Source organism: Saccharomyces mikatae (genome assembly GCF_947241705.1).
Source record: "Saccharomyces mikatae IFO 1815 strain IFO1815 genome assembly, chromosome: 5".
Classification (NCBI taxonomy): domain Eukaryota; kingdom Fungi; phylum Ascomycota; class Saccharomycetes; order Saccharomycetales; family Saccharomycetaceae; genus Saccharomyces; species Saccharomyces mikatae.
This window is the reverse complement of record NC_079260.1, coordinates 456125-473166: the sequence shown is the minus strand read 5'-3', so window position 1 is coordinate 473166 and position 17042 is coordinate 456125. Positions and strand designations below refer to the sequence as shown.

The 17042-nt window shown below is 35.0% G+C and overlaps 4 protein-coding genes and 2 non-coding genes across 6 annotated transcripts; 3 read left to right on the top strand and 3 right to left on the bottom strand.

Annotated features, from left to right (window-relative positions):
* Nucleotides 1-1894: 1894 nt before the first annotated feature.
* SMKI05G2170 (Mg-dependent acid phosphatase) lies at nt 1895-2431 on the bottom strand (the record flags this gene model as incomplete). Its single annotated transcript, XM_056221984.1, has 1 exon — nt 1895-2431. The coding sequence occupies one exon, from the start codon at nt 2429-2431 to the stop codon at nt 1895-1897; it is 537 nt and encodes a 178-aa protein (XP_056081721.1).
* Nucleotides 2432-3483: 1052 nt separating this feature from the next.
* On the bottom strand, nt 3484-3807 carry SMKI05G2160 (uncharacterized protein; the record flags this gene model as incomplete). The annotated part of the gene is made up of 1 exon (XM_056221983.1): nt 3484-3807. One exon carries the CDS (start codon nt 3805-3807, stop codon nt 3484-3486), a length of 324 nt encoding a protein of 107 aa, XP_056081720.1.
* Nucleotides 3808-5727: 1920 nt separating this feature from the next.
* On the top strand, nt 5728-5800 carry Smki_5.trna14K. Its single transcript has one exon. It is a non-coding gene; the product is annotated as a tRNA-Lys (tRNA).
* Nucleotides 5801-7117: 1317 nt separating this feature from the next.
* Smki_5.trna13H lies at nt 7118-7189 on the top strand. Its single transcript has one exon. It is a non-coding gene; the product is annotated as a tRNA-His (tRNA).
* A 625-nt stretch (nt 7190-7814) lies between these two features.
* On the bottom strand, nt 7815-9273 carry GLC7 (type 1 serine/threonine-protein phosphatase catalytic subunit GLC7; the record flags this gene model as incomplete). Its single annotated transcript, XM_056221982.1, has 2 exons — nt 7815-8576; nt 9097-9273. 2 exons carry the CDS (start codon nt 9271-9273, stop codon nt 7815-7817), a joined length of 939 nt encoding a protein of 312 aa, XP_056081719.1.
* Nucleotides 9274-11045: 1772 nt separating this feature from the next.
* On the top strand, nt 11046-16229 carry PMD1 (Pmd1p; the record flags this gene model as incomplete). The annotated part of the gene is made up of 1 exon (XM_056221981.1): nt 11046-16229. The coding sequence occupies one exon, from the start codon at nt 11046-11048 to the stop codon at nt 16227-16229; it is 5184 nt and encodes a 1727-aa protein (XP_056081718.1).
* Between the last annotated feature and the right edge of the window lie 813 nt (nt 16230-17042).

The window sequence follows — 17042 nt, the reverse complement described above, 5'->3', positions numbered from 1 at the left end:
GAACAATTAGTTAGATCCGAGATTCCGCGCTTCCACTATTTAGTATAAACCATATCTTATATAATATATAGGATAAGTAACATCCCGTGAATTAAGTTGATAAGTCGTTTTGACAATAAGTTACTTCCCTAAGATAGTATATTAGGATTTTCAGGACACCTCTGTATTACTCGAGCCCGTAATACAACATAAATACTTGATCTCAAAATGCTACATTACTATGACAATACATTATAATAATCGTTCATGAATGTGTTGGAATGAAAATCAACTATCGTCTATCAACTAGTAGTCATACTACTAGTACATTATCATATACGGTGTTATAAGATGACATAAGTTATGAGAAGCGGTCATCGAAGTAAGTGGAAGCTGAAATGCAAGGATTGATAATGTAATAGGATAATGACTGACAAATATAAAATGACAATAAAAGCATATACAGAATTATGTAGAATTACGAGTTCCATTTATTGGATTCCTATATCCTCGAGGAGAACTTCTAGTATATCTACATACCTAATATTATTGCCTTTATCAACAATGGAATCCCAACAATCATCTCAAAATTCGCCAATCTCTCAGAATGATATATTTGTCGTGTTGATAATTAGTTGTATTGGAATAAGTGATTACTACTATACATTTATTTGTATAAATTTGTTGTAATATAAATCAACTATCATCTACTAACTAGTAGTCATATTACTAGTATATTATCATATACGGTGTTAGAAGATGACGCAAATGATGAGATATAGTCATCTAAATTAGTGGAAGCTGAAACGCAAGGATTGATAATGTAATAGGATCAATGAATAAGAACATATAAAACGATGATAATAATGTTTATAGAATTGTGTAGAATTGCAGATTCCCTTTTATGGATTCCTAAATCCCTGAGGAGAACTTCTAGTATATCTACATACTTAATATTATTGCCTTATAAAAAATGGAATCCCAACAATTACATCAAACTCCACTATTATCTCATGGTAGCGCCGCCATGAGATAATAGAGGAGAACTTCTAGTATATCTACATACTTAATATTATTGCCTTATAAAAAATGGAATCCCAACAATTACATCAAACTCCACTATTATCTCAAAATTGGAGTAGAAAAATTCTAATAATAGATCTTTTATCTTACTACTGCAGGAAATTCTATCATGAGAACTTGTTTATTTCAATTAAATTGGTATCATCATAAGAATGATTGTATAAATTTACCCAACATTATTAGTATCATGTTAAAAAATGTTCATCATCAACTACATCAATTTATACAAATAAATGTAAAGTAGTGATCACTTATTCCAACACATTATCCTATTACATTATCAATCCTTGCATTTCAACCCCTCTAACCTCGATGACAGTTTCACATAACTTACGTCATCATTTAACACCATACACGATAATACACTAGTAGTATGACTACTAGCTGATGTGCGATAGTTGATTTTCTTTCAACTGTTATATGTGGAATTATCGATACTCTTTTACGGATATACCTATTTTGGGGTTCATTTACATCTTTATAAATAAGCTTAAGGTGTTATTAGAGCATATTTCTAATTTCACCTATATCCTTGAGAAGAACTTCTGGTATATCCTGTATACCTGATAGTATTGCCTTTATCAGCAATAGAATCCAAACAATTATCTCAAGATCCACATCATTCTCACTACTGAAATTGCCTCTATCAAAAAGAATCAAAATGAATACTTAGGAATTCTATTTTCTCTTTACTAAAGTGCTTGAAAATAATTGAAAAAAATCAGTCAAGTTGCAACTACATTTAGTCTTCTATCATAACAACATTTAGTCTTCTATCATAACGATGATTCGTCTCTTGTATATGATACAGCATTATCAAGCACTTCGCTTTTTAAAGTTTCCCACTTAAATAGTCTTGGTAAAGTTTCCAAGATGGCCCATTTTCTGGATCTCTCACGTAAACAAATTTAACATCATATTTCTCTACTTCTCTGTTCCTACTTTCATCATCAAATAAGCAAATCTTCTTTGATCTCAAATCAGTGGTATCATAAAGGTCCTTTAAACCATCCCTTAAATGACCAATCTTACTTCTTTCTCCCCATTGAAACTCATTGAATAGATTGGCTAACGGGATTAAAGTACCATTGTACTCAATTTTAAATATTCTCAATATTTCCTGAGCAATTTCAGGGGCCCATGTCCTTGATGCGGTCATCAACTTAACTCCATTATCCTTCAAATCACCCAGAATACGTGGGATATCCCTATAAATAGTGACCTCGTAACCATCTCTACATAAAATTGTGAGAACCTCGCCATTTTTACTTTTCACTGGTTTGAAAGGACCATGCAAATGGGTGTCACAATAGCAGGGCCACACCGTGTAATCCAAATCAAAAGCAGCTACGTCAGGGTACCCAGTCATAATAAATGTGTTGAGTATATAAAAGAATAGGTTATGTAACAAATTTCTTTATTTGAGGGCTTGAAGGTAAATTGGTGGCCCCTCGAGAAAGCAAATTTTTTTCCCAGAAAACCGTTCTTCCTGTGCGGGAAAAGTATTCCATTCCTTATTCGTTTTTAGATCAGCAGGGTTGCAATGTACAAATTGGTAGTAACAGGCAGTTCAAACATGTTTCTTTGGAGATAAAGGTGGATTTTGAAATAATTGATGGAATGCGATAATTGATCAAGGTAATTTCAACAGTGAGAAATGTGTTGGAACATGAACCGACTACCATCTATCAAGTAGTATTCCTATTACTAGTATATTATCATATAAAGGTGTTAGATGACATAAAGATTGAGAAACAGTCGTCGATTTCAGTGAAAGATGAAAAGCAAAGATTGATAATGTATCAGGATAATGAGTGATAACGTATAAAAACAAAAGAAGAAACAAGTACATTATTATGTAGAATTTTCGATTCTCTTTTGCGGATCCTATATCCTCGAGGAGAACTTCGAGTAAACTCTGTGAATACAGAATAATATTGTCTCTATCAATAATGGAATCCTAACAATTAGCTTCAAATTCATCTAGATCTCATGATAGCGCCGCAGATATCCTTATACCGTCTTACCTTCTCGCCAACAGCATAATTCTTTCATTATTAAGCCATCTGAAACGACAATCATGGTAGGGTCAATTCATCACGTCTAATTGCTTGCTAAGTCCGTTACAATGTGTTAATGATTCGACAATCTTGCTACAGATACTTTAACACTCTCCCTACTCTAAATTAGTCTCTGAGTCACGCTTATTCTTTATATACTTAACTGCAAACCATGCTATAGTAATAGTACACCTAAATGTAGTTCCGTGATTTATGGTGTCAGGCTAGTTGCCAAGTTTACGAAGACTCGAGGCAGGTTCTATTGTAACTGGTCATAGAGTCAGTGTAAATCCAATCTAGTGAAATATGTAGGGAAGTCAGTGCCCAAATAAGCAAAACGATTAACTAGCTGCTCATCGGTTTACCAACCTCCACGTACAGCGTACTCACCATGAGCATAGAAGCTTACATATGCTTCAGGTAGTACGCGGTCGGTACAAATCAGAAGCTTCTGTGCCGTCAAACTATTAACTCCAATAATATCTGGATCAGCAGCTTGGTACAATAGTAAGTAGCCATCAACCGATTTTTCTCTGATTAGCTCTATATCAAGTCTTGCCAGCCCGTAATCCGTCAAGAAGTTAGCCAGAGCGCCTTGCTGAGTGATATAAAATGCATTGTTGTAGTTGAGTATCCTATCAGCTGATTGGAATGCTGCACTACTTAATCGTGCTAAATTGAGCATTGTTGCTATTATAGATATTTTCAAGTTATAAAATAAAATCTATCGATTTCTCTGATCCTTTTGAAGAACTTCCGCCGATCCATTTTCATTTAAATAGTTCCAGTTTGGATAGTACGTATAATTCTAATATCTTCACTGGAATGAAGATTAAAAAAAGATCATTAAAGGGTAATGAAGCTGAAATTGAGGTGTCACGAGACATATGGAATACAGAGAACATGCCTAGTTTAGAAACTTGAAGATCAAAGAATCTGATAAATCTTACAGCGACTGTAACGGCTGCAAAAGCAGTAAAACCCTTAGCGAACAATCTTCAGATATGATGAGATATTCGCATATAATAAGAACACTAAGAAAAAAAAATATAGGGGCATACCAGAAAGAAGTAAATCAATTGCAAAAATGAATACATGGGATACAGACAAATACTACGATAGAATAAAGATAGATCGTAAAAAAGTTATAAATTTAATGTTTATTTTCGACAAGAAACGTGATGGCGCCTACAAAATTAGATTTTACAAGAAATGACATCCAACATCCTGACACATACGACTCAATAATGCAGTTAAATACTGTATATCATTATGTGTTCATGAAATCCTTGTCGCTCGCATTGGATAATGACTACTATGTCACACAATTAGACACATAATCTGCTTACTTCTATGCAGACATCAAAGAAGAATTATATATAAAATCTTCAGCACATCTAGGATTGAATAACAAGTTAATATGCTTGAGAAGTCACTTTAAGATTTGAAACAAAGTGGTATGAAACTATCAAATCTTATCTGGTGGAAAAATATAATATGCAAAATGTTCGTGAATGGTCATGTGTATTTAAAAATAGTCAATTGACAATTTGCTTATTTGTTGATGATACGGTATTGTTTAGCAAGGACTTATATGCGAATGAAAGAGTTATAGCTAAATGAAAGAGACAATATGACACTCAGATTATAAATCTAATGAAAGCGATGATGAAATTCAATATGTAATTCTTGGACTAGAAATCAAACACCAAAAAGGTAAATACATGAAACTCTGTACGGAAAATTCACTAACTGAAAAATTACCTAAACTAAACGTACCTCTAAACCCTAAAGGAAAGAAACTTGCCGCTCCAAGTCAACCAAGTTTTTAAAAAGATCAAGAAAAACTAGAGCTAAAGGAAGATAATTACAACATGAAAATACATGTAATGCGAAAGTTAATTCGTCTAGCATCATATGTTGGATATAATTTCAGATTCGACCCAATATATGTTGGAATTTTTCTACTCCAATTTATACGAAGAACGTATAGTTGCAATAACTTAATCCAATTTATACGAATAAGTGTATAGAAATAATCACTTATTCCAACAAATATGTTGGAATAAGTGATTACTACTATAAATTTAGTCATGCAAACTGGAGTAACTGATGACGAACATTTTTTAACATGATACTAATAATGTTGGATAAAGGAATACAAACATTCTTACGATGATACAAATTATATTGGAGTAGGCAAACTCTAATAGTAGGATTTATCGCAGTAATGAAATAAAGATCTATTAATTGTCCAGAACTTAGTATATAAGAAGATGAGTTATCACTAAAACCCTATCATCAACACTCTGATTTATGTGTGAACCTTTGGGTTTAATATAACCAATCAGTGTGTGTTTTATATACCTCTCTTATATGTATTAAGACGGAACGACTATTCTTAATTATTACAACTTACTAAACTACTAATTATCAACAAAATATACTTGTAATGCGAATACTAGTCGATATTTGATCCTTATTTATACAGTCTCGTGGGTGACGTTGTTTCATAAGTGTTTCGGTTGAGTGTTTATATATTAGAATATTGTATTCCTCATACTAATATATACTTTTATCTAAAGAAACTGTAACCATTAAAAGGGCCTTGTTGGCGCAATCGGTAGCGCGTATGACTCTTAATCATAAGGTTAGGGGTTCGAGCCCCCTACAGGGCTTTCTTTTTCCTTCTCCGGAAGGTAAATGGGAATTCAAGCTAAGACATCAGAGCCGACAACTTTTTTGACAGATTTACAAAACCCCCGTGTACTTTCTTTTTTGTCTCACATGTTTTTACTTAAAAACGCATATTTTGAGATAATGTTTGGAATGTCGTTTTTTAATAAGGAAGTATTATCAGGTACAAAATATAAACTAGGAGTTCTCATCTGGGATATAGAAATTTGAAAGAGTGAATCCATCATTCAACATAATATTGTACTTATTTATTCTTCTGGTTTACACGTTGTCACTCACTATCCTGATACATATCAATCTTTGCATTCCAGCTTTCACTGGACGACTGTTTCTAAATATTTATGTCATCTAATACCTTTATATGATAATTGTTGGAACGAAAATCAACTATCGTCTATCAACTAGTAGTCATACTACTAGTACATTATCATATACGGTGTTATAAGATGACATAAGTTATGAGAAGCGGTCATCGAAATAAGTGGAAGCTGAAATGCAAGGATTGATAATGTAATAGGATAATGACTGACATCATATAAAATGACAATACAAGCATATACAGAATCATGTAGAATTACGAGTTCCATTTATTGGATTCCTAAATCCCCGAGGAGAACTTCTAGTATATCTACATACCTGATATTATTGCCTTATAAAAAATGGAATCCCAACAATTACATCAAAATCAACACTTATCTCAATTTCAACAGTGTCAACGTATAGACCAGAAAAAGAAACAAGTGCATTGTTATGTAAAATTATTGATACTCTTTTACGGTTGCTATATCCTCGACGAGAACGTCGAGTATAATATTGCCTCTTGTTGATAATTAGTAGTTTAGTAAGTTGTAATAATTAAGAATAGTCGTTCCTTCTTAATCTATATAAGAGAGGTATATAAAACACACGCTGATTGGTTATATTAAACCAAAAGGTTCAGACATAAATCAGAGTGTTAATGATAAGAATTTGATGATAACTCATCTTCTTATATAATAAGTTCTGATCAATTAATAGATCTTTATCTCATTACTGCAGTAAATTCTATTATTAGAATTTTTCTACTTCAATTTATACGAAGACGTATAGTTGCAATAACTTAATCCAATTTATACGAATAGGTGTATAGTAGTAATCACTTATTCCAACACCTCTGTCAATAATGGAATCTCAGCAGTTATCTCAAAATTCACCTATTTCTCAAAGCCACTTATTCCATTGCTTTGTTACACTATTTTGAATAAAAGATATTGAAAAATTAATCTATATTTTCTAGTATAGAAAATCGTTATAACCTTGCCATCTTAGTATAGTGGTTAGTACACATCGTTGTGGCCGATGAAACCCTGGTTCGATTCTAGGAGATGGCAATTATTTTTTGATTGTCCATCATGGATAAATGTCATGAAAGAAAACAACTTGTCTCTGTAGGAAATAAGGTGTTTTCTCTTTATAACTTTGCGAATTCATTTGTAAGTAAACGTTCAATATTTCGGCATCATATGAGATATGTCCAATTTAATTTTATTAGAGTTCTACCATAATATGGATTAGATAAAATAATAATATAGTAATTTAACATAGTTTAATATAAAAATAAGTAAAAAAAATAATAATACTAATAATAATAATAGTAATGATAATAGTAATAAAAGAAAATAAAGAAAAATTGCATTTCGTTAATAATAACAGTGTAGACTTATCATTTTTTCCAGTAATTCAAATCCTTCACATCTTATCATTATCTCCTTTTTTTATATTTTTTTTATGTTTTCTTATGCTTTTCGCAATTTGTTGCACTAAAGGGAATTATTTGTGTATATGACGAGTGATTATTGCATCTTCCTTTCTTTTCTTGATGTTTCTTTCCTATTCTTCAACTCAAAAGAAATGGTTGAAGGTTTTCTTTCTATTCTCAAGTTTCATGTATTCTTCTTCTACTACTCTTCTTGTTAAGTATTCCTTTTTAAACTTTGAACTAGAACATGAATCTGTTTATTTTTTCTTTCTACCTCCAGTTTGCCTTGGTAAACTTTTCTGAGCTGGTTTTAGAATTTGGAAAGAACATAATAAACTTTCATCGACACTCATCATTGCACCTGCATTATCAAATTCACCACAGTAGTTTGGAGCGCTGAATAGTGTCACCAACTGTCTTTTACTAAAGAATTCGTAACCATCTTCTACGACTTGATGAGCTCTACAAATCAACTCCATGTCTTGTTTCTGTAAAAATCTGTTTACCACATCAGGACCAAAAGTGAAAGAAACACCTCTATCGTTTTCACTCCAACCTACAATATCTTTATCCGGATCTGACCACAACAAATCACATAATAAACCAACATCGGGAATATCTGTTGGTCTCATCACCCTTCTAATTTGTTCCATACTATTCAAATCCGGTGAGAGACCACCATGCATACAGAAAATTTTCTCATCAATAATGGCAGCAATTGGTAAACAATTGAAGCAGTCTGTGAAGGTTTTCCAAAGTTTGATATTATAACGTCTTTTACATTCATCGTAAAACCCGTAGATCCTATTAATGGAAGCACATTCATGGTTACCTCTTAAAATAAAAAAATTTTCAGGATACTTGATTTTGTAAGCTAATAATAGACAAATCGTTTCTAAAGATTGTTTACCACGGTCAACATAATCACCCAAAAATAGATAATTAGACTCTGGAGGAAATCCACCATACTCGAAAAGACGTAGCAAATCGTAATATTGACCATGAATGTCACCACATATCTAAAAGAAAAAAAAGAGTAGTAAAATAATACGTTAGTAAATGAATTGTCACTGATTTAGACCAGTTCCGTTGACTTTTAAAGTAAAAGTTACTGGAGCTAATTGCTCTCTTTTCCCCCCAATGTCTCCTGCAGATCCACATTTCTCGGCTTTTGTCCGCCTTTTCTTTCGGCTCAAAAAAAGATTTCATCCTCTTCATAACGAAAAAAAAGTCTTCTTTTAGTGTGAGCAAGGGGGATTTTTTTAGTTACGGGAGGCGCCGGACGGATGATGATACAAAATATAAGGAAATCTTGCTAAAAAACGCCTAAAAAGCTAGTAGAATGATGCGCAAAAGACGAAGCATTATCCCAGCTATTTCGACATATGTGTAGCCTAATACTAGAGGCTTGGTAGATTCTTTGTATTCAACGGCAATAACTGCCCAAACTGTCTTGCTGGCACTTCAGGAGTAGAAGACTTAAAAACTTGCAGCTTTAGGTATCCTATCTCCTGGTTGCCAAGTTCAATATTAACATACTTTAATTGGGGCTTCTAACTCTAGTAAAATTGGTTGCTTTATGAATATAGATCTGGCTTTCGAACATAAGTATCTGATTTCATTTTCTTCTAGATCAACTTGTTGACCTGGCTTAGATCCTCTTACTTCCAATAATCTATCGATGATATTATCAACGTCAACTGGTTGTGAGTCCATTTCTTTAATCTAAGTGTATATTGTGGTAGTATGCTTTTCCTCTCCCCAGTTACTCGTTCGTTCACCTCTTGCTTTTTTTTTCAGTTGTGGTGTTAACTTGTGTTACGTTGTTTTTTTCTTCTTCTTTTCTACTTTTGATTTTTTTTTCCCTCTGTTGTTCCTTGAGACGAACGCTAAAAGAAAAAAGCAAGAGCAAGAAAAAATGGGGGAAGAGTGAGTAAGCAATGGCTGCTATCTATATAAGGGGTAAATTGCTTAGTTTTCCACCTATTATCCATATGCAGCATGGCGGAATGCTGTTAAATGTAATTGGTAAGTGAAGAGACGAATTTTAATGATCTCTATCATGACAGAGGGTACAGAGATTAGATAATAATCGTAAACTATTACATCCAGTCTCTTACTGCTATGAGCCAGTAAGTAAACTATAATATATATGTTATCCAGCTCTAATTAGCTCGGATATGTACAATCATAAGTCTCATATCAGTTGTCTACTTAACTGACCAAATAACGGCTGAAGTCTTGGTGCCACATTTGTACTTTCACCATTGCCCTCATATATAGACAACTGTGCATATTAGCGAAGTCTCGCTACTTCCAAAACCTTGCAATGTAGGTGAAATCTTTACTATAGGGAAGGGAGATTAGCCTTCTGCAGTGGAAATACAATACAACTACGCAACCGTAATGGTGGTTTGGAAAGAGTGAGCCTAGCTATGCTTTTATGAATGGTTATATATCATTTCAATGCTTCCTTGTAGTCTGACACGTTCGAATGGATAGGCTACTTGATGATAGAGTCATCAGTTACTGATTTGAAAAGAGATTTTAAGTTTTGTAGTGCCCTCTTGGACCTGCGGTAAAGATGCGCGTTTTTTCACCCCCTACGACATTCTGCCCAAAAGTGTTTGGCTAAGTGTAGTAGAAGTGAAAATAAGTGTGCGGGATTCGCCGGTTACGAAATTCGGCGTTCGAAGCTAACTCGCAGGAGTAAATGAAAAACACTATGATGAATGACATTAGCGTGAACAATCTCTGATACAAAATCGAAAGGTTTTAGGATTAGAAAAACTTATGTTGCCTTCCTTCTGAAATTTTACTTTTTGTACTAGTTGGTTAAAGATGCGTCGTCTAGTAGTATGGAACATAACCTGTGTCCATGATTATTATCCCTTTTCTGCGTACCTAACTTAGTTTGTTTCTTTTTTTCTTTTTTCTTGCTATGTTTAAGCTATTACCGGATTAGAAAATTGAAATTAGTTGCTGAAAAATTGCCGCTTTAATGCATGGAATATATGTCTCTTCTTAGTCTCAGGTTGCCCTTGCGCTACCCCTACACACTCGCAGTGCAAACACACTAAAGCACTTCGAAAGTGTTTGCACAAGATACAGCATATCGGGAACAAGCCGCAACTGCGATTTCAAGTAACCTGGCCCTACTTAGTTTACTATTTTATCTCTTTTTTTTTTTTTTTTTTTTTTTAATTTGTTTAATTGAGCTTAGCTAACAAAAGATAATACGTTTGACTATCCTAGTACTAAATACAGGCTACGTCTCGCTGACTTAACGCCGCGAACACTTCTAATTACAAACTTTCAACTTCGATATATTGTATTGACGTTACTATCATCACTTCTCATTCAATATTTCCTTTTGGGTTATGCTCATCGTTGTCTAAGTGTATTTGTTTAGTTCTAGTTCTTTCACTAATATAAGAAATATTACTGCGCACAGTACTATAACAAGGTGAAAGCGTTAAGACCTAATAATGACCGTATTGCAACCACCGTCTAGCGTTTGTTATCCGCTCAACCTCCCTATTGTGCCAAATCCAAATTTAGATGAAGCAACGAGAAAGAAGCTTACGTTAGAATGCAGAACTGGTGCTGCAGTAGAACTAGTCCGCTCAGGCGTCTTTGTTCATGGTGGTCTTACATTACCTTTAAATTTGGCCATCATAAATTCCCTACAATTACAGAAAGAGCTGATACTATATTTTGGGAAGCAGAAACATAGAAATGCGGATTTTAAAACGTTAGCTGATTGGATAAGCCCTGAAATATTCTTTCTTGATTTAATTTCAAGAACATGGCAAAGAATAATCACTACTGTAGATACCACTTCAGAAAATGAGTCGAACAACGATTATCACTTCAAAGAGAGGTTGCTTCATTCGATGTGCTTTACAGAATCTAATATTTATATCTTTGGGGGTCTGATAGTTTCACCTCATAATGGCTATGAACTCATAGCGACAAACGAGTTATGGAAACTGGATTTGAAGACAAAGTGTTGGACTTTGGTAAGTGTAAATCCTCAAATAACAAGACGATTCAATCACAGCATGCACATTCTAAATGAAAATAATGAAAAGCAAGATACGAAACTAATTATAGTAGGTGGTTTAGATAATATGGATATTCCTGTCAAAAAAATTGATATATTCAATTTACGTACGAATTCATGGGAATCGGAATCAAAATCGGACGAAAAACCAGATTCAAAGCGATCATCAAAGATATTGGTTAATATTGATGGAATGCCAATTTCTCTATCTCACGATTCGAATTTTTCAGTCCTTATTGAGAATAATGAAGCGGAAATTCCTACACTGGCGTTATATTGCCCTCAACACGATTCAAACACTTCTAGAAGGGGAACTGACGATAACAGCTTTTCCAATAATACTCATAAGTTGGATGATCAATCAAAACTACCCAAACAACAACAACAACATCATCATCACGGCAATCTTAAGTACTTCGAAAGCGATGATGCAGATTACAATGCAGTCAAGACACTCATGTCGCCCATTGTAATCTTGCCGTTACTTGGAAACTCTCAGGGTGCTAGGATGACATCAAATCCTACACAAAACAACAAAGAAAACTCTGTTCTACAAATACCCTTTCACTTACAATATCCCTCTGGTAATTACTTTAATTATAATATCGTCGTAACAGGATTCTATCCAGATCCCCGATCTTCCAACCTGTATTGTTTCGTTTATAATATCGCTAGTGGCAAATGGATTAGAGTAAACATAGTATGCACTGGATGTAGTGTGGGTATGCACAGATTTTGGAAACTTTTGATCTGGAAATCTCATCATCAAGCTTTATTGCTTGGTACTAAATCAGATGATTTTTATTCACCTAGTGTTCAAAAATTCGATCACATTTTAGCATTTTCTCTACCAATGCTAAATGGTTACAATAAATTAGTGAACACAAAACACAACAGCGCCAGTAGTGGCATACCCAATCATAACTCAAAGTTGAGTTTAAATCTCTATAATCACCTTACATTCTCTAACTTACCAACAATTGGGCAGAAAACACCGTACGCTATAACTCAAGAACATTCCTTTGATGACTCGAGGCTTCCGGGTTTGACTTCAAGCACGACCTCACAATTTGAAAATTACTCAAGATACATTACTGTCCCATTAGAAATGGAATCGACCAGCTCTATATTTCCGCCATATGCTATGGTTTTAGGTAAAGATGCTTTAGAGATATTTGGCAAGACGTTATCCGATTTTGAATTTATTACTGCTGATGGTGATTCTATTGGTGTACCAGTATATTTGTTAAGGAAAAGATGGGGAAGATACTTTGACTCACTTTTATCTAACGGTTATGCAAATACATCATTTAATTATGAGTTCAATGGTGACCCTTCTAACATCATAAGCTTTCCACCTCACACTACCTCAAAGACCACCAAGATTGGTAACTCGAGCCGGTCATCTAACGGCTCCTTAGAAAAATACTTTACAAAAAGTGTTGATAATAAATCAAACAGTAACACAAGTCTTAAAAAACCGCATAGCGTTGACTTTGCGTCATCAACATCATCGCCTAAGCAGCGGGCCCTTTCGCATAGTAAATTATCCCCCTCAGAACCAACTTTCTTTACGGATGATAGGGGGAGTCGATCAAATAATTTAAAACAAGATAAAACTGTCGACGTTAGTCTGCAAGAAACAGATACATCTAACAAAAAGCCAATCTCAACCACTTGTTCCTCTACTGGTATGGTCTTTAGAGTTCCCTTTCAAGATACAAGAAATTCAAAGTTAGGACTTTCTGAACACTCTGGTGTCTCTGCTCGGGCAAGCTCTGCTTCACCCCCTCCAGTATACGGAAAACCTACAAACAATGATAATAATAGCAATCGTACACTCTCCAGTACCCCCCCATTTTTCCAGGGAGCCTCCATAGTAGGTGCTACGAGAAATAATTCGATAGACGACAACTTTTCATCCATTCGGCGTGCCTCACATCCTCTTCAATCTCACATCATAGCCAAATCTTCACCCAATAGTATATCAAAAGCTGGCTTCGCTGAACAAACTTCATCACGTCGAAAATCATCCGCATTAAGGTTTATAGCTAGTCCGCATCAGTCGAGGCAAACTTCATTTGCTTCTACTGCTAGTACCGCCTCTGTTGTTAGTTCCACATCAGGAAGAAGGCGAAACTCGAACCAGGTTTCTCATTTAGGAGGATCTGCAAGTTCTTCTAGCTCGCCTGTTTTACCAGTGTTGAATATCCCATTGCCCCCACAGGAAAAGATTCCGTTAGAACCGTTACCGCCAGTGCCAAAAGCGCTTTCAAGAAGGAGCAGTTCCCTGGCAGATTACCTTCAGTTTGGTAGAGATAGCCCGATGACGTCAAGAAGGTCTTCTCACTCAACTAGAAAATCGAGTTCTTCAGATGCGAGACGCATTTCTAACTCTTCTTTACTGAGAAGTACTTTAGATTCGCAATTACTGAATAATAGTTGTGGCAGTGATATTCCTTATGAAGCAAGTGTCCAAGATTATGGTATGAGTAACGGGACAGGCGAAGTAGAAGATGAAGATAATGAAGACTATAGCTGTGTTTCACCTTCTAATATAAAACCCATCTTTTCCACCATTAATGCAATTAATATAAATGGAAATTTTAAAGAAGGTGAATTCCTTTCTTCGAAATCGTACATTAATAGTGAGAAAGGTAGAAGACTCTCTTATATTTCAAACCCCGAAAGTGTAGAAAGTACGAACTCGAACAATAACGCAATTATCGAACTCGAACCCCTATTAACACCAAGATCATTGTACATGCCTTGGTCTACTGCCTCTGTAAGAGCGTTTGCAGAGTTCTTTTATACCGCACAAATCAACGGTAAGTGGCTATTAGCACCTGTGACTTTGGACCTTCTTGTTATGGCCAAAATATATGAAATTCCGATTCTATACGAGCTGATAACAGAAGTAATGTATAAAATAATCAGCAAAAAGGAAGAAAGTCTTTCAGTTACTTGCCAGGCAATTCTGAATTTGCTCCAACAAAAGGTCTCAAGATACTGCAATGAAAATGAAGGCAAAATAAAGAAAACATTATATTCCAACGACTTATATCAGGACACCCTAGAGATTAAACGTTCCCTAGCAAATATAGATAACGGATACATTGATTTATACCTTTTACGGAACACTTCCATGGCACAATCCATACATTACACAGACGACAGCAATGGTGACACTGAGACAGATATACATCACACGAGAGTTTCCAGTATAGGATCACTTGCCAATAGGGCTGTTCCTACTGTTTTCGCTGGTGGCCCCAGGAACAGCCATAATTCGATCGGGTCAATCGCATTTCCAATTAGTACGAGTGTTCAAAATTCTCGCCGCTCTGTATCGTTATTTAGCCCAGCAGTGAAGAAGAAATCCAGCTTAAGTAGAGAAACAGATCCACTAGATATCTCTAATCGAATAGTCGATGATCTGGAAACCCCCAATTCTCAACACGATATCAGCAGTAATTCAGCAAAAGTTGCTAACGATAAAGAGGAACAAAACGAACAAGCTACGCTCCAGAATATGTCAAACTTAGATAAAAGTAAGATAGAAACATCACAGAGGAGAAAGTACGACTGTACAGAAGACTTGGACAGTAATGCTGATCCCTTAAGGAACAACGAAATACAAAACAGTTCTAATTCATCAAATCTAAATACAGACTTGTTTACTCATGATTGTTTTGATAGTGATTCAGGTTCCTCCTTTCGCTCTGATTCAGATGATCTTGACTCACAGCTAGGTATTTTACCTTTCACAAAAATGAATAAAAAACTACAAGAGCAGACATCTCAGGAATTCGATGATTCCATCGATCCTCTTTATAAAATTGGACCCAGCACTCCAGGTTCGTCGAGATTTCATGGATCATTTTCCAAGTATATCAAGCCTAGTTCGCAAAGGGAGGACAGTCCGGAGTATGTTAACATCTCTAGTTTGGAAAATATGGTTTCGCCCAATGCACTACCCCCTGTCGACTATGTCATGAAGTCTATTTATAGGACTTCCGTTTTGGTCAACGACAATAACCTGATGACTCGCACGAAAGAAGCAATTGAGCTATCTAAAATTTTGAAAAGGTTGAAAAAGAAGGTATTGCAAGATATCTCACAAATGGATGATGAAATGAGAGAGGCTGGTAAACCAACTTTTGCACGTGGATCTTCTTCCCCTACCTTGAGTAGGCAACATTCTGATATCGCAACACCTTTGAAACAGCAAACAAATACAAGGCCAGCCTGGAAAGTGGCATCTAGTTCGCCAATTTCAGAAGGATTTAGAAAATCGTCAAGCAAATTCGCACAGGTACCTTCTACTCAGGTCTCGCCCAGAACATCAGTTACTGATTTTACTGCATCTCAACAACGTAGACAACATACGAATAAAAGGTTCAGTACTCAGACGACGCATTCTACATCCTCTCTATTCATGAATCCTGCTTTTATGCCTCCTGCAGTGACGACTGGGCACAAGGAGAGCGAAGGACATAAAGAGAATGCATTTGCGGGTACCAACAAAGCAAACGAAAAAGATGGGACAACTTCAAGCGAGAACGATAATAGTAACTCATTTCCTTTCTTCGGTAAACGGAAGTAAATATATAAGATATCATCCAGAATACCAAAGCAGAAAAATCATATTCAAAACAAAGGATTAATGATAAAATTCTACTGAACATTTGGTTGGTGCATTTTAACAGATTAGTTATAGATTTTTATAGATATTAAAGCTTCAAGTATTGTAAGGGACGTCTTGAGAGATTTTATGAATTATTTGTTTGTACCAAGTCATGCACTACACAACACCTAATTTCATCGCCAACCGAAGCGGGACCGAATACCGTCCCAACGTTTAAGTGATAGTTTTCGTACAAGATATACGTAAAGATTCAAGATACAGCCTCAGTTAATAATAGTTAAAGCACCGCTATAAAGGTGGTGAAAAAGGCCACGGCACAATCCACATCGACCCAGAACATACTCCACAAACACTTGCGAAAAATGATTCGGATAACTAGAGTTATTTTCAAACACAGATGTTACACATGAACTATAACCTATCCTCATCGACTGTAATAGTTGATGAGGAACTAGGAGAGGGAATTTGAAAAAAATCAGGTCCTTAAAACGCAGAAAAGATAAATGGTGTAAATTTGCGAAACTTCGAAAAGCTATTGTTTATATATGTACGAAAAGGAAAAAAAAGTGAGAACGCATTCAGTTCTGTTTACGAAGCGCCGTATAATACGATTAAATCATTATATGGGCGCTATAAAGATGAAAGGCGTGCTGTGCTCTGTATTCTACTGTGGACATAGAATTAACGAAGTAGTAGTATGCGCAAAAAATCTTCTTTCTGAAAATATACCATATAATCATATTATTAAAATACACAATTATAAAAGGCAGA